The sequence below is a fragment of the Zootermopsis nevadensis genome, unplaced genomic scaffold (assembly GCF_977971745.1).
Source record: "Zootermopsis nevadensis isolate Lab colony 2312 unplaced genomic scaffold, Znev_1.0 Znev_ptg000017l, whole genome shotgun sequence".
Classification (NCBI taxonomy): domain Eukaryota; kingdom Metazoa; phylum Arthropoda; class Insecta; order Blattodea; family Termopsidae; genus Zootermopsis; species Zootermopsis nevadensis.
The window spans coordinates 1717607-1740823 of NW_028259149.1; the positions used below are offsets into that span (position 1 = coordinate 1717607).

The 23217-nt window shown below is 40.7% G+C and overlaps 1 protein-coding gene across 3 annotated transcripts in view; it reads right to left on the reverse strand.

Annotated features, from left to right (window-relative positions):
* Nucleotides 1-14282, reverse strand: part of LOC110829097 (uncharacterized) — a 30590-nt gene extending 16308 nt beyond the window's left edge. For all 3 annotated transcript variants that reach the window (XM_087350022.1, XM_087350021.1, XM_087350023.1), the window contains exons 1-7: nt 14189-14282; nt 11113-11261; nt 7334-7414; nt 6436-6961; nt 3885-4206; nt 2764-2832; nt 894-1112 (exon numbers count right to left, since the gene is read on the reverse strand). In XM_087350022.1, coding sequence (XP_087206148.1) covers nt 894-1112; nt 2764-2832; nt 3885-4206; nt 6436-6961; nt 7334-7414; nt 11113-11252 — 1357 coding nt within the window. In that variant the 5' untranslated portion in view covers nt 11253-11261; nt 14189-14282. The remainder of the gene's footprint in view (nt 1-893; nt 1113-2763; nt 2833-3884; nt 4207-6435; nt 6962-7333; nt 7415-11112; nt 11262-14188) is intronic.
* Between the last annotated feature and the right edge of the window lie 8935 nt (nt 14283-23217).

The following is a 23217-nucleotide window of genomic DNA, read 5'->3' on the forward strand; positions in this document are numbered from 1 at the left end:
TTTTGAATTTTCTGACTGATCTACATATTATCCATAAAATCAAATACTAAATGATGATTGTGGTGAATATTTGTTACAAACGTTATCAGTTTTGTTCACTCTAAACTATTTACTCATATGAGAGAACTGAATTTGTCAACTGACAATCAAACAGCCTATAATACTTTAGAGGAGGAGGTTAACAGTAAGATATGCCTGTAATTAGTCATACAAGATTTGTTTCCTTTTCTGTACAGTGATTTTACTATTGATATTCCAAATGGTCAGTCAAAATACCTGTAAGCATTCTAAGATTCAGCCATACCTCTTGATATTTAAACATATAGGAAGACAGTTATGTTACAAAAGGAATAATACTAATGAATTCTTCTCTGGCTACCAGCCGTGTCAGGTGGTTTAATTTAGAAAACACCAAGGTGCTGAGGACGATGATAAAGATGGTTCTTGAAAAAAAAAATTTTTTTAATTAAACCACCTGACATGGCTGGTAGCCTGAGAAGAATTCATTATACTTAGTCGCCATGAGAGCTAAGCTTATTTAAGATTTGAAGTTTTCGCAGCGGTGAGTATGAAGATTTCTGTCTTCTGGGTTGTTGCAATGTGTAGTCTGGTCTACACGGCGCAACAACCCAGAAGACAGAAATCTTCAGCTAAGTTTATGTTTAACAATACCATTTAATAGCTTTATTTAGTCCAATACCTCACTTAAATGATCTATACATCTAAATATTCATTAGTATATTGTATGTTTTTCATGTAATGAAAGTATTGTGTATGGGTTTTCTTCTTATAACAGACCTCTCTCACACCACTGACTGACCCCTTCTGTCATAATACTGTTTACTTCTTTTTTCAAACATCCTGGAATCAGTAATAGTTTTTGATCTACTTACCCAGTATGAAGCACACCTTTGATAGTGTCTGGAAAGTGTAATAGAGGGCCACAAGGAATGGAGTGTCAGCAACTGTTAGATGTATATTGTGTTCTGTACTGCATATTTGAAGAATTTTTTTTCGAGAAGTATTGTTGGTGATGTCCATCATCTTCATGGCATACAATGCACCGTTATCTCTACCGCCATTCTTGCGTACAAGGAAAACTTTTCCAAAGCCTGTAACAGTTCACAGTTATGTTTCATGTTGCTCTCTGCTTGGCAATCAGCTCTGACATTTGTAGACTCTGCCTTCAGAATTCTGTATCAAAATTCTATGTACTATCAAACATTTATTGACTGAAGGGTTACTATTCAAGAGGCACTAAAGCACTTACCAATAGTGTTATAGTTATTGTGGTTCCATATGATTAGACCACATAATTTCAAGTGGCTACTAAGAATAACCCCACAGGGTGACACAAACAAGAAGAAATTCCATTTAACTTTTTGATATTTCATAATTGCAACTCTTGTTGCTGCTGAATCTTCTTTTGGAGGGTCTGTGTTCAAGTCATATGCATTCTATCCATGATTTGTAATTAGAAACTTGGTTGAAACACAAATAAATTTTAGCAGGCTTTCAATGGACACTGTTAAAATAATATTCCTCAATAACAAATTTTGTTCAGCCAAGTATTGTCTAGACCTGTACCATTTTAAACTCTTAAGTCTGAAGGTGATAACTTAAAAATGTTATGAATTAAAATCTGTTACTCATATATAACAATAGAAATGGTCTGATATTTCAGTATAGGCCTTGTGTTATCACAGAGCAAAACTTAAATGTCATTTACATCAAAAACAAGAATCAGGTCATAGAAATTTTCTATGGATATGGGTTCAATCTTATTTTTGTTACCCTGCACTGCTAGGCTATATTTCACTGGATTAGAGTAAACGTTAATATTTGCTGGCATGATAGTGATAAAATGCTGGTCTCCTTCTTGTCAGTGTGCATCTTTAAGAATTGCATTGGTGAGAATTCCTTAATTGTATATATACAATGATGATAAAATAATGTCATTATTTCAATTTGATGCTAAAGTTAAGAATCCACAGATCTTTACATATGCCCCCTCTACTCCATCATGATATAGACATAATTGTTCGTAAATGTTTGTATTTGTCAATCTTCTTTTCCCAGAAGACATTCAAGAACAATATCAGCAATGTTAGAAAATAAATTCTGATTTCCAAAGTCTGGTCATAAGAAAAATTCTGAGTTGCTTCCAATCATCTTCAACCACTGATTGTGAACTGATCTCTGATAATTCTAATGTATGATTTCAGCCAGATTTGGCTTTGAATTTAAGAATTCTATGATTTATTATCAAATGTACATAATTATAGATGACTGAAACAAGTGTAACTGATGTAGGATTTGAGGTTTTCACGATGGTGAGTCTGAAGATTGCTGTCTTCTGGATTATTGTACCGTGTAGTCTGGTAGATTTCCATTAACGTTTCAGAGGTCACACTGTCTCCATCAACAGGCTGATGATTCATCGCCCTGATGACGGAGGCAGTATGACCTCTGAAACGTTGGTGGAAATCCACCAGACAGCAATCTTCAGGTGTAACTGAGGTTTAAGATCTTTTATTTTTTGTGGCTAATTTCCATAATTATAACTCCAGTAAATTTTCCTAAACTGAGATTGAGCTGCATGTTTCTTGCTTCCAGATCAGCTGTTGCTGCTATTTTACTGATACTGCTGCTGCTATTACAATTTTTCCATCAATCTAGAGGGGTGCAGAAATTAAGGCCCATGTTCTATAAGCAGGAATTGCACAACTAATTTGGTGAGTATTAATGGAAGGTTATACTTGCCTCCTTTTCCAAGAATCTTAAGCTTCGTGAAGTCTTTCAATTTGGGAAGGTAGGGTAATGAAGGCTCATCTGTAACAAAGTATCATAATCTAAGTAGCCTACCTTTATTTTACATGCATGATTAAAGTAATTTACACAGTAAACCATGTAATTAGTGCATTGAACATATTATTCATTATAATTAGGGAGCAAAACCATCTCCTTACCAATCTCTTAGTTACTGTCTATATGGCTTTTATGTAATGTGCTTAAATACATATATATGTTATCTTAATCAGTAATATGCAAAATGGGAAGAATGCTGTCATGGTAACTATTGTTTTGGGCCTTAAAAATTTAATTTAATGGAAAGTTTCTGATATTAATTAAAGCATATTATTTATCGACATTTCCTAAGAATTACTAATATTTTCACTACTGTAGTCCCTATATTTACTCTTTAGATATATAATGTGTTCTAAAACTTTGTATGGTCTGAAGAAACAAGGCATTGAGAAGATGTAGAATATAACCCTTAATTAAGATACCACTGCTTCCTTTTACCTTTATTCACAATTTACTGTGAAACAGCACATTTGAATGGAAAACTTAGGAAATGCAATACTTCAAAGAGCTACATTCAGTCACAACTGAAATGTTAAGTACAATCTGCTTTCAGATGTAATGTAATATGTCTAATGTAATGTAGTTGTTGGATTATGGGTCAGAAATCACAATTAACGTAGATAGAAACATTTTATATAAGCTTTCAACCCATTTGCAGATTTTTTAGTGTTATCTATCTATCTATCTATCTATGCATTGCTGTCTGCACTGCCATATGTTCAGTAATATATTTGTATAGCGATAGTATAAAAACTACATCATCAATACTACAGAGTCTGATCTGATAAAACTGCCCGTTATATAACCTACAAACTAACGAATACATAAGCAAATAGAGTATAAGGTCGGTTAGCTCATGATCTGTACTATTGGCACTACTTTTTTCACCAGGAACAAAATGGTCCAGTATAAAACATCATACTGCCTATCTTTCATGATCCAATTAGTGTCACAGAAGTTTATTACCATGTTTTTTAAAACCAAGCAACATAATATCACACAGGTTGTTCACATACCTGGGGGAGTAAACACTTTGGCCTTTCCACAGGTACAAACTGACAGTTTATCCTTAGGTGGCATATCCATTGCCTTGATTTGCCCATCATTCTTGACAGCATCATTGTCCCAGTCCTCATCGCAGTCATAATTCGAGTCCTCATTGCAGTCATCATCCGAGTCCTGATCGCAGTCATCATCCCAGTCCTCAAACCATTCGTTGTACCAGTCCTCAAAATAGTCGCACCAATTCTTGATCCAGTCGTACCAGTTGTCATCCCAGTCTGTGACACTGTAGTTGCTGTAGTCATGGCTGCCCTGGTGGTCAGGCTTGATATGATTCTGGAAAAGAAAGTTAAAAATGGTGCTATGATGCTGAAGAATCACATGTATATTAATTGCATTGACAAAGTTACACCACTCCAATGTGGGGCATGAGGATGTGATGACTTTCTTTAGGCTTCCAGTGTGAAATCTCACATCCTCATGATCAATCCTGTATTATCTGAAACTTTTGATGTCGATACTCCGACGCATTACAGCGTACCGAAGAAAGATTGAAGGTCTGGCTTTTTACGTGCCACCTAAAATTAATTAACACCCACGCAGACCAGCTACGGCCACCGGACCATCGGACCAATAGCAAAGCGCAGAGTTCAGCTCCTGTGAAACGAGCTTCTAGTGTAGTGTTGCTTGTTATGGTTTTGTAAAATACTCTACCTCATGATTTGTTATCTAAACCATTTTTAAACCATTTTGATTAAATTAATTATTTCCATGTTACCACTGATGATGACCTCTTGAGGTTGAAACGCGTTTGGCACTAGTGTCTTTTTATATTGTTAATAGTTTGTTTGTTTGCTTATTTTATATTAAAATTAAGTTGCAGCTGTTTAACAGTTATGAACAACAAAGAAATAAGATGGCCACTATTATTGAATCCTTGTAAACCTAAGGACATACTAGACAAGTCCCAAATTCAAGTGTAAATCATATGTCCAGTAATGAACTGCATGGATCACAGCCTATCCTCAGAACCTAATAGCTGATAAGTTGAGGAAAAAATGCCACACTTTTGTGGAATCCAAACATTCACTAACAAGAGTCCATCTCTCCATCTCTACTACATCTCACAAGTGGTCTCTTCTGTCCGACACATTTATAATCTCTTCCATGTCCTGCCCATCTCATCTATTTCTATCTGATGAAGAATATAAATTACACATGTCATCATTATTCAGTTTTATCAGCCCTCACCCCCTGTTACTTCAAACACTCTCCCCAGCACACAGTTCTCAGATGCCCTCAATTTATAGGACCCCAGAAGACAGTCATCTTCTCAGTGTGAGTTCTTTCTTTAATGTGACAGACCAAGTGTCAGACCCACACAGACAGCTACAGTTCTTGTATGTTTGCATCTTTACATTTTTTTGTTTATTGACTGAATGGCTGTAACCACAAGATAAAATGTCAATTTGTTTGGCACAGGAAAATTAGGAAATATATCCCTGAAATTCTGACAGATAAACATTACTCCCTCAGGATTGCTGAGGGTTGGGAGTGAGGCTGGCAACCTCACTCCGTAAAAAAAGATTTGTTTCGAAACTTCAAGCTAAGCCTTGGAACCAGGAAAGGAAAACTTGGAAATGACCACAGCAACGGTAAATGGATGAAGATGCTGTGAGGGAGGATGCCAATAAATTTCTAGGAATAAGAAACTGGAAACCAAAGGCTAGAGATAGAAATTAACGGAGACAAAAGATTGAAGAGGCCAGGATTCAGCTTGGAACTGTAGTGCCAAGAAGATGAAGAAGAAGAAGAATAACATGATGCCAGTACTGTTCAACAATGAACGCTCTTTGTACATGTGAAAATACATCCTTGTACCTTGATTGTTTTGAATACAACTGATGCCTGGCGTAAGCAGGTTGTAACATTACCTAAAATGTGTGTGCTCTTGTATAGTCATAGCGACTGTTTATTAATCCAATCAAAATGTACTGAATTGCAACCATCAATATACATTTTAATACGTGTTGTGTGACTTTTGGATCACTCTGTACAAGGATTATGTGGACAGTACACTGATAAAATCCTTAAATGGAGGTAATCAATAGTGAAATAGTTGTCAAAAGACCACAGTTACTGTTCACTGAATGAAAGAATATCTTGCTTCATAATTGGAGGGGGGGGGGGGGTCAAACCTCAGTTCCCACAAACTGGCTGTCATGACTTAGGTGGTAACAGTTTTTCCAGAAACAGATGATTGTTGACATTAATGATTCTGCATTGAAAACAATAAATTGTGGGTAGAATAGAAGTTCTTATCTCTCACGAAACGTCTGAAGCTCTCAGGGCAGCAATTATGAAGATGGCTGTCTTCGGAGTTTATCGTGTAGTTTGGTAAAAGTATAGCTGTGTGTTAGCGGTGACTGCTGCCATCATGACCCAAGAACCTCTCAAAATTTGGTAAATTCTACCACACAACAACCCAGAACACGGCCATCTTTCTTTGAAGTTCTGTTCAACTCTTTAGACTGACTCTCGACAGGAAAGAAAGGAGTGGCTTACCTGTTTCTTTGTGATTTTCCTGTGTCCTTTGGTACAGAGATGCCCCGCTGCTTCATCATTTCTGGTAACTGTTATTTTATCTCCACAGCGGTAACGAATCCAATCACTTTCCTGTTTTAACTTTTTATTTTCATATAGGAGCCTTTCTACACACGCATTCAATTTCTTTATCGTCTTTTCAGTTTTCTTCTCTCCATTATGTTTGTGATGCATCAGGTCTGCCACTTTAACTTTAAGCATCTCAAGTTCCTGATTCACGTTATCAAAGTTCTGTAATCTGGCTAATAACATGTCTCTTTCTACAATGGCTTCACTAACATCTTCTACCTTTCTCTCAATAGCTGTCAGGTTATCTCTGAGCTTATTAATTGTCTCTTCCATTACTGGCCATGAATTGCACTGGCATCTTTTATCCAGTTCCTCTGTCTGCTGTTCCTTGTTTTGGAAAGATAACATTGAGAGATTTTCATTATCATTCGTTTTTGAAGATAACATTTTGTTATTAGTCGGGTTCCTCACCATGGACCTGCAGTCAAACACATTGTATCCCATTAATTTTCATTATTTTTATAACTGCAGTGCTGTTTTAAATTCAACAAAATACCAAAAGCACATTTAATACAAATGTGTATGTATGCTTATATTTACGTTACTAAATATTTTGCTTTTTGATAGATAAACTATTTAATTATTACGTAAAAAGATAATTGTGCATAATAGTATGTATACAAAGAGAGCTCTCTTTTTACCCGCAACCCGCAGGTGTCGAGGTACACATTCATTCATTTAATCCTATTTGACATTTAGTAGGACTCCTTGGACGAGTGATCAGCCCATCGGAAGGCCTCTACATACACAGGACAGTACAACACAGAAAGACGAGTACAAACATCCTTGCCTTGAGTGGGATTCAAACCGACGGTCCCAGTGCCCAAGTGCACGAGGTCCTTGCCTTAGACCGTGTGGCCACTGCGGCTGGCTGTAAGCAAAGTTACGTATCATAAATCTATTCAAGAACATAGTAACAGTTATGAATACAGTTCATAAGATTATTCAACTAATTACACTAATAAAGAAATTAAAAATTTAAGTATGTAACACATAGGCATTATTCAGGCTACTGGTAGAGTATTCTAAAGCATCAAATTTGTTATGTATGTGCGTTATTGAACATGTCACCAATAATATGAACCGGCTTTCCTAGTTTATCTTTTCTACAAGAGCATTCTCTACGTCTCCCATGTTTTCTTCTACGTACCAAGCTATATGGAGAACCTAGTGCTTAATTTACGAAACACAAGAATCCTACAACTTTTCTGTTGTTATCTTTTGGAGAGGAGGCAGTTTTATGTATTTAACATGTTGGCATTTAGTTATATATCGTTTTTGATGTTACTTCCTGAAGAGGAGACCACTCTATGTATTTACCACACTTATGATTAGTGATACAAGTTTTTGGTATCCCTGTGCCTGTATTTTGGAGTAGAAAGAATGTAAAAATTTCCTCTTGGTCATCTCTCCAAGAAAAACATATTTCGTATTTACCATTTATCCTTGGATGCATTTGTATATACAATTTTTGGACACCTTTTAGCCCTATTTAACCCCCAAAATCAATACCTTTCCCGTGGTTGTCTCTCCAAGAGGAAAACTACGTGAAGAGTAGAATGGGGCAAATGTGCACACTTACAGTTAACATTTTTATTTGACACTGCTTAGAGGAAAGTCAAACATGTATCAGTTACAAAATCCATCTTTAGTCGAGTCACGAACTATTCAGTTTGTGTCACAAATTAATGTTAAGTCTAACTTAGCAGAAATGGATCTTTTCCCAGTCATTGAAACAAAGATCCAAATTGTGTGGGACAGGAATCTGCAACTGTAAGATTGTACACTTCTGAAATATTTAATAAACTGAAGTCCACTTTCATATACCAAGTTTACATCTTATTACATCAGCTGAAGTAATATGTTTTTTTGTTATGGTCTTGTTTCAGCATAGCATTTGAATTTAACTTGGTGTGTGTAGTTTAAGAACAATACAAACAATTGTATTACATGGTTGGATCTTATATGGAAATTATGCTAAACAGAATTTTTCATAAGTTGCAAAAGAACACAAATGTGATGTTGACATCATGGTGTGAGAATCCTTGCAGATGGCTGCCACACAGCAGAACACACACCTCCAAGACAGTAAAGTGGTAGGTGCTTTGACCTACAAGCACGATTGACATTTTTTTAAGACAAACTGATCCATTTAGTAATGAATTATCTCTTATCAAACATGATTTCAAACAGCAGAGCTTATATATTACGTCCCATCGTTTAACAGAATAATTTTATTTACCTCACAGTGCAAGCATATACCAAAAGAAAACCATGAAACAAACATAATGAAATTTCTAACCTAACCTAACCTTACCTTCCCACAATTGTTTCACTTCTGTCAGTATATAATCCTAGTAAATAACTTCATCAGAAAAGAAATTTTGCCGCACGCGGACCTCTGCCCCATTCTACTCCACCATTTCTTCTGTGAAGCACCATTGTCATGCACACCCTATGTATCTGAGTTACGAAATAAATAGGAAAGATAAATAATTTTCCAGAGTTGCATTTCTAAAAGGAACTTTGTTTTACATTTTCCTTCTTTCTAAGACTTGCTGTTTTGGAGATACGTTCAGACGTGTAAGTGTTTGCGGCCATGTCATAGCTTAGGCATTATTGAATTCTCACCACACATGCTCATGTTTGCTCCCAGATCAGTGCATATGGGAATTTTGCAAACGTGCATTTTCTGTTGTTCAAACCATATGAAGCGTAACAAAACATCATGGAAACTGCCGTGGTATTAATAAGTGAAATTTTATAAAATTAACAATAACTTTAAATTTTAGCTGTTCTGAAGCTAACAAACATCTTTACAATAAACTCAATTTGTTGTTGATGTACAGCCATTACCCATTTTCATTTGAATACCAATCACAACACTATGCATAGCCAGCGTGAGTCAAATGGTCAACTCTGGTCTAGATTATAGTAAAACACAGACTTGAACCAAGTGTTCTGGGCCCTTGTAAGTTTTTATTGAACGTAAACTGGTACAACAGTATCACCCGTAGCCGAAAGACTGACATCTGGCAGTTGCAATGATTAGCGTGTTCAAGATACTAAAGGAGTGTAAGTCCTCCAGTCAAGTTCATTCACCGCGAAAAAATAGACCAGAAAAAAACATTGTAAACAAAACTTGCAATGTTATTTAATGTACCATTATGAGAAAAGTGTAAGGTATTATTTTGATGTGGTATCTGACCATTTTTCATTGTCTGTTGCTGAGAATTATGGCAAAAAATATTTACTGCCATCTTGTGGACTGCTTTTATTTTCACATTATACGAGGTGCGATCGGAAGGTTTCCAGACTAAGCGTATAAAAACCCGTACACTTATCTCAGGTATTAAATTCATCTATCACCCTCGAAGTAGTTCCCCTGGGAGTGAACACAACGATCCCAGCGCCGCTGCCAGCCTGGAAGCATCCCTGGAAATCTTTCTTTGTCAGAATGTCAAGCACCATCTGCGATTCTGCCTGAATCTCTTGCCAAAGACTCGCCAAAACGGCTACGGAAACCTATGAAATGCTAAAGCAAGCATTTGGGGAGTCCGCAATGGCTCGTGCACAAACTTTTGTGTGGCATTCACGTTTTAAAAATGGCCGAACCTCTGTCGATGATGACGAGCGTTCTGGACGACCATCTTCGAGCACAACGCCCGAAAATGTTACGAAGATTCGGCAGGCCATTCACGAAGATCGACGTCGTACCATCAACGACTTGTGCGACATTGTTGGGATAGGCTATGGGACCTGTCAGCTGATTCTAAAGGAAGAACTCCACATGCGACGCATCATGACAACGCGCCAGCGCACACCGCCCTCAAAGTTCGGCAGTTTTTGGCCTCAAACACCATGGCCGTCATCCCGCACCCTCCTTAGCTCCGTGTGACTTCTTCCTCTTCCCAAAGATGAAAATTCAGCTAAAGGGAAGGAGATTTGAGACGATAGAAGAGATTCAGGCAGAATCGCAGATGGTGCTTGACAGGCTGACAAAGAAAGATTTCCAGGGATGCTTCCAGGCTTGGCAGCGGCGCTGGGATCGTTGTGTTCAGTCCCAGGGGAACTACTTCGAGGGTGATGGATGAATTTAATACCTGAGATAAGTGTACGGTTTTTTTTCCGCGCAGTCTGGAAACGTTCCGATCGCGCCTCGTATAAACGTGTTGAAAACAGAAATAAAATATATAAATTCTGATCTTATACAATTTATTACGATTTTGTGTAGTGGTTAGTTTTGTGGGATGAAGGAGGAGGTAACCGGCAGATTCGACTCCTGTTTCTCCTGAGACAGAGTTAAAAAACTAAAGTGAATAAAATTAACTAGGTACTTCCTACACGCATCTATCATTTGTTATATTAGCTGCCAGTAACTATTCCGTGACGACGATGGTTTAATTCTAAACGTTATTTTTATATGTCATGTGCCCTCCAATACAAGATACTGAAGTAGTTTATCATAAAGCTTGCAGTACTATCTCATTGAGGTTCAGTACAATAGCCTAAGCACTCGACGTGCCTTTTGTTATAATTTTGGTATTTATCACAGTGCATTTTACATACCAGGTGTCACCAGGCTGACGAAAGTCCTGGAAAACTTGATGGATCTTGCCATACTCAGCATCTTGGTCAACCTGCTGAACCTGTATGTCCTCAGTACCCTGGTCAACCTTAGTGTTCTGTATCTTGTGGTCGTCGGGCATGTCACGATCCTGGAAAACAAGGTACGGTAATATTATCAGATATTAACATATTGCATGTCCAGTCATTGCATTTACAGAGTTACGGAATTCTCATGGTGCATTTTATTTATTTATAGCTTCTTTAATGACGCCTTTTCAGTAACTCAGGCTATGTAACGTCGAAATGGTACATTGTACAGTCAGTAACACTACAAAAATAAAATGTTTCTTACACTCTAACTCATTACATCATACCAAAGTCTGGATTCTTATGTCTGCTATCTCGTTATGGACAACAGAACAAAAGGGTGACTGCCAACTTTGAGTCCTTGTATATCCAAAGACCCACTAGAGAAGTTGCTAATATAATTGCACATTAAATGTACAGTAATGAGCCCCATTTTTTCAGAAGCAAATTATCGCTCAGGTGGGAAAAAATGTAATTCTGTTTATAAAGTCTGAATTACCTTGTTAACAAATGTCCAACACTGGTAACTATCCTGATAAAGCTGAGTCCCAACTCACAAGTGGTCTCCCATTTATAATCTCTCCCATGTGTACTACAGGTCTGGCCAATCTAATCCTGCTTGATTTATCTGATAGGATACAAATTATGGAGCTCGTCATTTTCGATTTTCTCAGGCCAAACCCCCTGTTACTTCAAAGATTCTCCTCAGCACCCCAGAAGACAGTCATCGTCTGAGTCTGTGTGTGTATACATGTGATTTAAGTATTTTGTAACGTCGCTCAATATCAAGCTCAGCTACATAATATTACAAACTGATACTTAAGGCATGTTCATATTTCCTCAGTTTAACTTGTTCTTTGTTACACTGAAAATAGCTTAGGCTGTCGGCTATAGAATCGAATGATTGGGCTTCTAGGAACAGTGAACTCGAAAGGATGTGGAAGGAAGCGGTCGTGGCTTAATTTAGTACAGTATCCCGTAGTTTCCATGAAACCGACCTCATTTAGGATAACCGGCCATTTTTCGGTCGGAATTATTACAGTCTCATAATTTATGAATATTTTTCGTTACGATGCACTTATTTTGGTTGCACCCTATAGCTTTCCGATGACGTCAGTCGATTCTGCCTTATTTTCTAATTTACATGTGTGTACATATTAAATAATATACAACACATTTTTATAACTGAATTCAAAAACCCGAGTAAGAAAAATAAATGTTGGAAACATTTTGGGGCAGACGCGGTTTGTGAATCTGAACTGGATTCAGCTGGCTCAGGAGCTACACTAATGAGGTGAAAGTAATGGAACTCAGGAAACCAATGTAACAATGATTGAGTTCTGTTCGACATTGTACAATACAGCCTTCTTTATCAGTCACAGGTAATTAGACAAAAGTGTATTATGGAATTTTGATCATTTTGCCACGTAGTTTGCAGTTAGAATACGAGAACCATCCATTAAACACGGCACAGAGCTTGACATCTGTTTAATGTTCTCCACGCAGACCTTATTTAAAAGTAGAAGGTGTCTTTGGAAGGATAATGAATCGGCATATTTTTAAGAAATAAAATATAATAAATATTACGTATGAATGTCTCAATATGTGGTTTAAATTATTTATAACCCTTCTATATATTGTAATGCACTGATACTACAAATTGGAATTAAATAAATTAAAAGATAATTAACTGATATATCATATTAAATTAATATATTAACACTTCAATTTCATGTACGTCTTGTATTCAGTATGACAAGTAATGAATGAAGAAGTGCATATAATAAAGACAATCAATGTGGCTGACAGCTACAAGAAATTCTGTGTCTTCTTTGTTCAATCACGAGGAAAGGTACAATGAACACAAGAAATTCAAAATTTAAAATTTAAAATAGCCATAGAATCTGACGCGCCTCTAACCCCCCTCCACACACACACACACTGCTGGATTAACGACGAGGCTGAATTGAATTATTTCCTTAAAATCTGAATAATATCTGTACATGACGCGAGACAATTTATTTAATACTTAACCACTGCAAAAAATCTTAGAATTATATACTTTAGCACGTTGATTAGGCCTCGTGAGAACGAAATCCCGAAGATTTTTACTATCATAAAAATGAGTTTTAACGGTTCAGTCATTTTTATTTGTTGATCAACGATCTCTCTAAATCTTATCTAGCTTCTTGGGACATACATAACAAACGGTATCCATAGCTCGGATTGTCGTTCTATCAATTGGCTACTTAAATATCTCGATGGTGTTTGTTTGCGGTTCCGAGAGAATATTTTACAGGAATAACTGCAATAACGCCTAAAAATTGTTGCAGGAGCAGCTCCACTAGTATCGTACGTCAGAGCACCTTTTTTATCGCCTACTTTCTTTAACATTTCCTTTGTCTGCCCTTAGCTTTCTACGTCTGGGCTATAGTCCCCCTAGTAACTTTCCCTGAAGACGTTTAGATTTTTCATAGATGGCTCCAGCATCGAAAACAGTAGACTATCACGTTAGAAACATGTATTAGGAATTCTCATTGATTTAACGACGCGATTTCTGTAGCTTAGATTATATTAATATATCGTCAAATGAGAGGATGATGGTGAATAATGAATTGGAATGTATGTGGAAGGAAGCGATCTGTGCCTAACTTAAGATCCTGTCCAAGCCTAGAGGGACTGAGGAAAAACACGAAAAACTTCCGGTCTATGCTTCCTGTCAACTTCTCTTCGTCGCCAAACAATACGATACGGTGATTCTCTGTACGTCACCTGGAAGTACTCAGAATGCGCGTGGAAACTGCGCGTTGCGATACCGACTGAAGCTTGGAGTTTAGTCGCTTCGAAACCTGATCCGAGCTATGATGTTAAACACGTGTGTCTTTTGTGGTTATGGTTGTCTTGTGTTGAAACAGGCAGCGTAGGCTAACTACGAATTCTACGAAATGTGTTACTGCAGCCGAATGTAAGGTATGCCTTTATTACTTACCGAATTCTGCAAGGATGTTGTGATCCAGTTGCGCGAAAACGTCCACGTAATGAATGCAACAGAACAAGTGAATTATATTGTGTACGATTTCATTACTCACTGCAGATTGTATACTACGTTTTTCCATGGAAACATAAGTTGTTGATTTACGTATTTGAGACAAAACACGTTCAACAATATAGAAATGTCAACTTTTTCAAGTTGTGTTTGTTGAAGCAGTCTTGAATTGGCTTTGTTGTATATAGATTATGCCATATAATATTTGATCTTTAATGTCATATAACAAATTCAGAATTTGTACGTAACAACATTTGTATTAACCACGCATAAGAAAGAGCCTGAACATGACTTCAGTGGTAGTGGAAGCATACGTTTCAATACTGTAATGCGCAACAAGATCTAGACACAGGTTGGAGGATAATATTAAAATGTATCTTAGATAAATAGTATGGGGTGGTATGAACTCGTCTGGCTTAGGTTAGAAACCAGTGGTGGGCTGTTGTGAACACTGTAATGAACCTTTGGGTTCTATAAAATGTTAGGAATTTCTTGAGTGGTTGGGGACTGTTGGCTTCTCAGGAATGGCTCGGCTCCATGAAGAAAGAAAAGCGCAACATTTCCATGTGTGGTGAGGTACAGGAAGAGTAAAATGTAACAAATGCGACAATTATGACCTTTTATCTAAAACATCCAAAACATGACATGCTTATTTTTCTTGGTGATTTTAATGCCGTGATTGGTAGAGAAAATCATATAGCATACGTTGCAGGAAACTACACTATACATAATTAAAGTAGTGAAAATGGTAATCCGTTAGTTCAGTTTGGCCAAATGAATAATTTAATTGCAATGAACTGTAACCGGGCAAATTGTGTATTACGGCTTGGATTAGTTTGACGTTTATGACTTGTGACATGTGGTAGTTTATGATTTCTGGATTCTATTGTTGGTGATATCTGGCATATGTTTGCGATTTATGACTTGTAAGATTAAGGAATTTTACATATACCAATTGTTAATTTCTTTAGAAGTGTTTGTATACTGTGGTTATTCTTTTGACGGAAAGCCGCGTGAGCAAGTCATGATTTTGTTATCTCAATTTTCGTATTCTGGAGTCGCTTAAAGGGAGTATACATGGTCCATACGTGTTGAGATTGACACAGCTTTCGAGTTATGTGTGAATGTATATATACAGTCTACATGAACATAAATGACAGGTATTTTATTTAGTGTTCTGTCTGATGACAGGTCCATATGAACAGGATCCTTCCATCCTTTTCTCGGACTGGGACCTGTTCATATACGTTCTTGGCAGATGATCCAGAAGTGGTTTGCCATTGCCTTCTTCTGTGTGTGAATGGAGTAATTGTTGGGATGCCACGGAGAAACCGGGGAATCCCCCGGAGGAAAACTCCGTGTTGCCTTGCCCAACACAAGTTATAAATTCGGGCACCGCCGGGAATCGAACCCGAGACCCCAGGATTACAAGGCCAGCGTTCTAACCGCTAGACCACCGTGGCTTAAAATTGAGGTCTATTGATTCTATTTTAAATGGTTTAGTAAAGTACACGACAGTGTAAGAGAGGTTTTGCTACACCTGATCTATATTATTGATTTATAAAAAAATATTTTGAGTCTGAAGGAAACTTTTGGACTGGACGGACGTTTCGACTTCAGAACTGACCATCTACCTCTGCGAGCTGTCTTCAATCAAAAGCCCTTTAAGCGACTCTTGAGATAACCCCTGAGCAACTGAGCAAACCGAGTAGAGAAGGTGGAACGGTTATATAACACTGGTTTTGACCATAAGATTATTCATAAAGGTGCCTGAAAACCATCAGGACGGGAAAAAGGGATGAATAACAAAAGAAGGCCTAAGAACGTAATGACGTCTAAAATGGAAGGAACAAGGAAAGAATGTAGAGCATGCAAATATGGATAGATGGAGTTTAATAGGGTTGAAAGAGTATGGGAATAAGAAATTTGCATAAAGTGGCTGAGGTCAGTCAAAGAATGTAGAAAAATTGTGGTGGAAGCCAAGGTCTGTTGTACTTGAGAAGACAATTAGACTGTGGGACGAGTTGCAGAGACAATTAGACGATCAGCTGGTGCAGTGCACGCCACTAAGCTACTATCGGCCTCGAAAATATTCTATTCTGATAATTTAGCATAGTTGTGTCAATTGTCTTATTGGAAATGAGTTTATTGGTTAATATTTTCATACTGTATAGTCAAAAGATTCCCCCCACCACCAACACCACTAATTATGCATTGCTTCTGGAAATTCAGAGCTGTTAAAGTGCCATTTTATCGTGCGAGTAGAAATACGACGTGGTTAACAAGGTAAGCGGGATTTTTAATTGTCTTTGGCATATATTTCATGAAGTGTGCAAAAAGACTTTCGGGCTATTTTATCTTACTTCATATCGGTCCTGTGTAACACCAACTTTACATGAAGTTACAATTGCATATTATTTATAACCTCAGAAACAGCAGTCATGTGGTAAATGTGAGTACATAATGCCTATGTCTGTAATTATCATTAAGAATTACACATTTGTTTGAAATTATTTTCAATGGGACAAATACTTTATAAATTAAGTCAATATTTTTTTTGCGAACTCTTAAAGAAACAGACCACCCAGAAGACCTAGCCGTAGATTGGGGGATAATATTAAAATGTATCTGAAGGAAATAGATTCGGAGGGTGTCAAATGGTCTGAAATTCCTCAGGATGGGGATTCTAAAGCGGGATACCTTGTGAACCTTTGGTTTTGACTGGCTGAGTAATTATCTGCTTGTTTGGAAAAACTTTGCCTTATGGAGCTGAACTTTTTCATGGTGCAAATGGATTTGTATACGCATCATGTAAATGTGTAAAATCGCCAGCCTAACATAGTGGAAGAAACTTTCTGCATAACTTAAATTACCCCGTGTCACAATATTTCCTAAACTATGAGAAAAGTACAAATTATTATAACCTGTAATTTTCAGTTCATTGCTATTGTAAAACCTTTTAGCCTGAGACCAAAGCAATTCAATTGGATTACAATGGCAGTGCCTATGTTCTTTGATCAGTTAATCAACTTCAAAACTGTAAATAAATGTTAAATAAGTTATATTCAGGAATATTATTCGACTGACTTCCTGCAAAACATAAAATAAGTTAAATATTCCTCACAGTGGTATTCACACAGCAAATTAATTATGTTGTCAGGTAATTTTACAAAAACTTTTACCATTCTGAAGGGACAGACGTAACAATTAAATTCTTATGTACAGACATGTTCATGGCATGATGCTGAATGAATGATGCAGACAATAAACCTAAACTATACACCAGTAATAATCAGTTAAGAGTTCAAAAAACTTAATGAGATTCTCCCACCTATTCCTTGAGGATGTGTTTGTAATGGTCAGAATCACTGTATCTTTTCCATCATGAAAACTCATATCATTCGTTACCCCTGACTTCCCACAGAATGTTGCTCGAATTGCATGATTCACCTACATAAAACATTACACAATTATGCTTCATTATGTAATATACTTGAGAAAAGCTGTACAGCAACTGTTAAATAAATAGCATCCTAATTTAATATATTTTTCTCATTTTATCTGAGTTTCAATGTTTAAGTCACATTTGAGTATGTAATGTGATTTAATTTAATGGCATATAATTCTGCGATCTGGAGCAGAAGTCAAACCACAATAAACAACAATCTGGCAGTAACAGTTAATACCATGACAGGAGCCACTGCTGAGAGCTCAGTCAGTAACAATGCTAACTACCATCCAACACCCCCTCTCCCGGTCACTCACCAAAACGTAAACATAACATAGCGATAATATCGTGCTCCTGAAGATGTGTTTCAGAGGTGCTTACTGCCTCCATCATCAGGGCGATGAGTGACTGCTATTGGTTGGAAACACAGCATCACGTGTATTATGCTGCCATCTCATGATCACTCACGTTCGTAATTACCGGTGCCACGTTGCATACAAATGTGCTACTGAGATATACTGTGATGCAATCGATCAGCAAAGTCCCTGCAAAACAGATGTACATGTCCATCAGCATCTCTGTAGACGAAAGAGCAAAATTTATTTTCAGAAAGTAAGTCAACAAAGCTTGTCTCTTATTTGTATTACTGCCAGCATCCATATTTCTACATTCAAGGCTAGGTTCTTCCCCATTACACAGCAAATCAGACTTTGCTTGTTACTAGAGAAATGAAAGTGGTTTTACTCAGTTCAAATACTTCATACTTAGTTGCCTCAGTTAAGGTGTTACACAGTTAGCTGATTGGTGGAGTTGTAAACTCTGAATTGCAGGTTACAGAATTTCTTGTGACATTAATGCTAAAGGATGCTGCATAATGTTCTGTTAGCTTAGGGGTAAATTATACCAAGTAGTTTTTGCAAACAATATGAAGTTGATTCCATTTTCAAGACAAGACCAGAAGGCTGCATGTGATGTGCTTGGCACTAAGCAACAACCTGGCATCTTGGATTGAGGCAGATGAGGAAACTTCAGTAGTGCAGTATCTTTGAACAGAGGATATCACAGCGTCTGCGAAAAATATAAAAAATCTAACACACTCGGAGCCAGTGACATATGAAGTGAGCCAAAAGATGATGATGATTTCTGTAAAGCGGTGGTACCAAAACTGAGCAAAGTGCTAGAAAATATTAATGCCATGATGACATTGACAGTGTGTTGTGTGTTATTAATATTGAACGTTATCTTCTGTAAAAATGTAGCCATCTGTTTCGACAACCTACATTATTACATTACATAAATGGCTATTTACATATGAAGGCATAAATGTAAGTAATATCCAGTGGTTTCTGCCTGTAGAAATGGTCTGAAATGTGACTTAAATTTCATGCATTTTACTCAATGCATAAATATACATATCAGGGATTTCAAAATTATATAAATGTCACATAGCTTCATCACAGGTGCTGAATCTGTCCTCCGACACCCACATTAGATAAGAGCCTTCCAGTGGTCGGTGACATATCGTCTCAACGAGTGGCGGAACGAACAGTGGAGCGACACGCTCGAATCCTTGGACTGCGAGGACCAGTCGCTTTAGAAGATGACCAAGCGGGTGATGCGAGTCCCCACTCCGTCGCTCCCCTTGATACTGCCGGGAGGACTGGTCGCGGCAGAAAGGACGGCGTCTCCACGCGCCTGCCAGCGCCCAAATCGGCGCCAGCTAAGCCTTCTCTAGACCAGGAGAACTTGGGCCCTGGGTGGAACCACGTGGTCCGTGGTGGCCGCGTCGTCAAGGCTGCGGCCATGAGGAACTCCGCCCCAACGCCATCTGGCGCCATTGCACGGACTGAGCGGCAGGCTGTCTCTAAGGCCGGCCGTGCCAAGCCCGCTCGTCCTGTAGTGCCGGTGGCAAATCCCACTGCACCTGTTCCCAACAAGCCCGCACCTGCTCCCAAGAAGAGTGACCACACCTCACCCAAGGGTCAGTCGCCGCTCCAGGACATCTCAGATATCCTGGAGACCCTCTCACCACGGGTCTGCGTCGAGTTGACACGCCGTCTCCTCGCCGCGATCCATTCCCTCCCACCCGGGGGGTCTCGTCCGCGAGCCCTCCTCAAAACCGTTCACCTCTTCATGGCCGACAATGACTGCGCGGCCTAGAGGACACGGTGGTAAAGCCTTGCGGCTGGCGTACTGGAACGCCGACGGTGTTCGCGGCAGGAAGCTGGAGCTCGAGAAGTTCCTCGTTGACTACGGAGTCGACGTTTGCCTCCTGAACGAGACGCACCTCACGTCGGGGCGGGCCTTGAGGTTCGCGAACTACGTTTGCCACCGTACGGACCGCCCGACGATGGGGGGGGCGGCACAGCAATCCTTGTCCGCAGGCGCATTGATCATTACCCTGTGCCGGTCTCGGGTCTGCAGCAACTGGAAGCAACCGCCATTCACCTGGTGCTGGCAACCAGGAAAGTCAAGCTCGTGGCGGCATACCTCGCACCCACCCGGCCCTGGATTGAGTCGGACTTGACCGAGTGCTTGAGCGGGGGTTTCTCGGTCCTCTTGGCTGGTGACCTCAACGCGAAGCACACGGACTAGAATTCTAGGCTGATCTCTGCTAGGGGCTCGCTCCTGCGTGATTACGCCAACAGAAATTCCTGCTTGATCTACGGGCCGGATTCCCCAACCACGGCTCCCTACACACACAACGCCACACCCTACGTCCTTGATATTGTCCTCATCAAGGACTTCGTCCTACCGGTGCACCTGACTGTATGCCCCGCACTCAGCTCAGATCACCTGCCCGTCCTCATCGACACCACGTGCCGATCGTCCTTTCAAAACCTGCCTGATCGCCCGGACTTCGCGAGAATGGACTGGGCTGCATTCCAGGCTTGCCTCGAAAGCAGACTCCCGGGGAACCCCGTGGTAAACAACGAGGAGACAATCGACAAGTGCGTCGAGGAGCTGACCAGTGCTATCCTGGAAGCCACAGCAGCGTCCGCTCCCAAGCTTCGACCCCGCGTTGACAGGCGACCGCTTCTGCCCGCTAGTATTCGGGATGAAATACACCTGAAGAACCGGCTGAGGAGGCGGTGGCAGGTCACGAGGGACCCCGCTCTTAAGACCCAGATGAATCGACTCCAGAGGTCGGTGACCTATCGTTTCAACGAGTGGCGGAACGAACAGTGGAGCGACACGCTCGAATCCTTGGACTGCGAGGACCAGTCGCTTTGGAAGATGACCAAGCGGGTGATGCAAGTCCCCACTCCGTCGCCCCCCTTGATAGTGCCGGAAGGACTGGCTCTCTCGAACCCCGAGTAGGCAGAAGCCCTGGCCGACAGCCTTGAGGTCCAATTCCAGCCGGTAGACAACCCGTCGGACCCGGCTGCAATTGACATGGTTAACGAGGCGATGCGAGCATACGAGTATGCCCCCGCAAGTGAACCGAAATTAACCAGTCCCTCGGAGGTCGCCCAGGCCATCAAGGGACTCAAGGTTGGCAAGGCACCTGGCCCCAACGGTATACCGAACAGGGTCCTGAGACATCTCCCACGACGCGCGGTAACCTTTCTCACGAAATTGTTCAACGCGGTCCTCCGCAGGCAGCACTTCCCCTCGGCATGGAAACACGCTCGCGTGGTGTCCGTATTGAAACCGGGGAAGGACCCCACGCTACCTTCTTCCTATAGACCCATCAGTCTTCTCGACACGATCGGCAAGCTCTGCGAGAAGATCCTTCTAACGAGGGTCCTACACGAGGTCAGTGAACGCGGGCTGCTGCGCGACGAGCAGTTTGGGTTTCAACCCAGACACAGCACGTCGTTGCAGCTGGCTCGCCTCGTCGAAAGAGTCAACAGATACCTTGATGAGAAGCGGCTAACCGGCGCGGTTTTCCTGGACGTGGCCAAAGCCTTCGACACAGTCTGGGTCCAAGGCCTCCTATACAAACTGACCGTCCTCAACTTCCCGTCGTACTTGGTGAAACCATCTCTTCCTACCTCACTGACCGGACATTCCAGACGTCCTTCCAGTCGGCCACGTCCACACGTCGAGCCATGCGGTCTGCAGTTGTGCAGGGCGGACTTCTCTCCCCTGTGCTCTTCAGTCTGTATGTCAACGACATACCCACTCCGTCCCACCACGTCGAGTTAGCATAGTACGCGGACGACACGGCTCTAGTAGCCACGTCCCGTAGCCCAACGCCTGGAGACCTACCTCAGTAGACTTGAGCTCTGGCTCAGGGCCTGGAGGATTGCTATCAACGTCTCGAAGAGCACCGCGGTTCTCTTCGTTTCGTCGAGAAGACGCATCCAACAGCCCAGAGCGGTGCAGTTTCTCGGACAGCCGATCCAATGGGTCAAAACAGCTCGGTATCTGGGGGTCACCCTTGACGCCGGGCTTACCTGGTCGGCGCACGTCAACCAGGTGGGAAAGAAGGCGGCGCAACGATTAGGTGTGCTAGGCCCGCTCATCAATAGGAGAAGTGGCCTGTCCATCAGGAACGGTGTGCTGCTCTATAAGCAGCTCATCCGTCCCATGATATTACGCATGCCCGATCCGGAGGTCAGCTGCCAGCAAGCACGTCAGCAAGCTGCAAGTGTTGCAATCCAAGTGTCTTCGCATTGTTACTAACGAGCCTTGGTACGTTAGTAACAGGCAAATACATGAGGATTTGGGGATCCCGCTCTTTGCCGACCACATCAGAGCACTGACTGAGAGATTTGACTCGAGGTTAGCTGGTGTGGGGAACCCCTTAGTCCGGCAACTCGGGAGGCACTCGTGCCGAACGAGGGCTGCCAGAGGTCGCCCAAGGGCAACCGAGGGCGACCGATGTTCAGCAGGGCAGCCGAGGCCGTCCCCAAACGACGGCCAAGTCGGCACAACGAGTGGTTAGACTACTCGGCTACCCTGACTGAGGTTTTCCGTGCTTTTCCTCAGTTGTAAGGCGAATGCCAGGGTATAACTTAATAGGGGCACGGCCTGCCACCCTCCCCCCCCCCGATCATGGAGGCCATCAGCTGAAATGATCTCCCCCCCCATGCCGCAGAAGCCCTCAGCCGAAACGGCCCCTTCCTCTCTGGGTTCAAACCCCAGAGATCCAACCAACCAAATTCCTTTGGACAACTTACCTGACGGGATAACCTCCCATCAGCAGCAACAGATCCCAGTTTGAATGGTCGAGGCTCCCGCCACGACGAAACCCCGTTAGCGTTAGCAAAATTTTCTTCTTTTTTTTTAAATAAGACCGTTTACCATTTCCAGCAATACGCCTTTTGCGCAGGAATGGTTTCACCTAGGCAGGGACGATGCTTGCGCTTGCGTAGGCCTCCGCCCTCAGTTAGCTTTTTGGTTGGTTGTTTGGTTGGCATTCGATTTAGTCGCACACGATAGGCTGATTACAATAATTGCTGCAACCGGTGTGGACTTGATGGTAGTGGTATGGGTAAAGTAATTTCTCTTAGGACGTTCGCAAAGAGTGAGAGTGGACGGGCAACTGTCTCATGAAGTCAGGGTAACGCCAGGA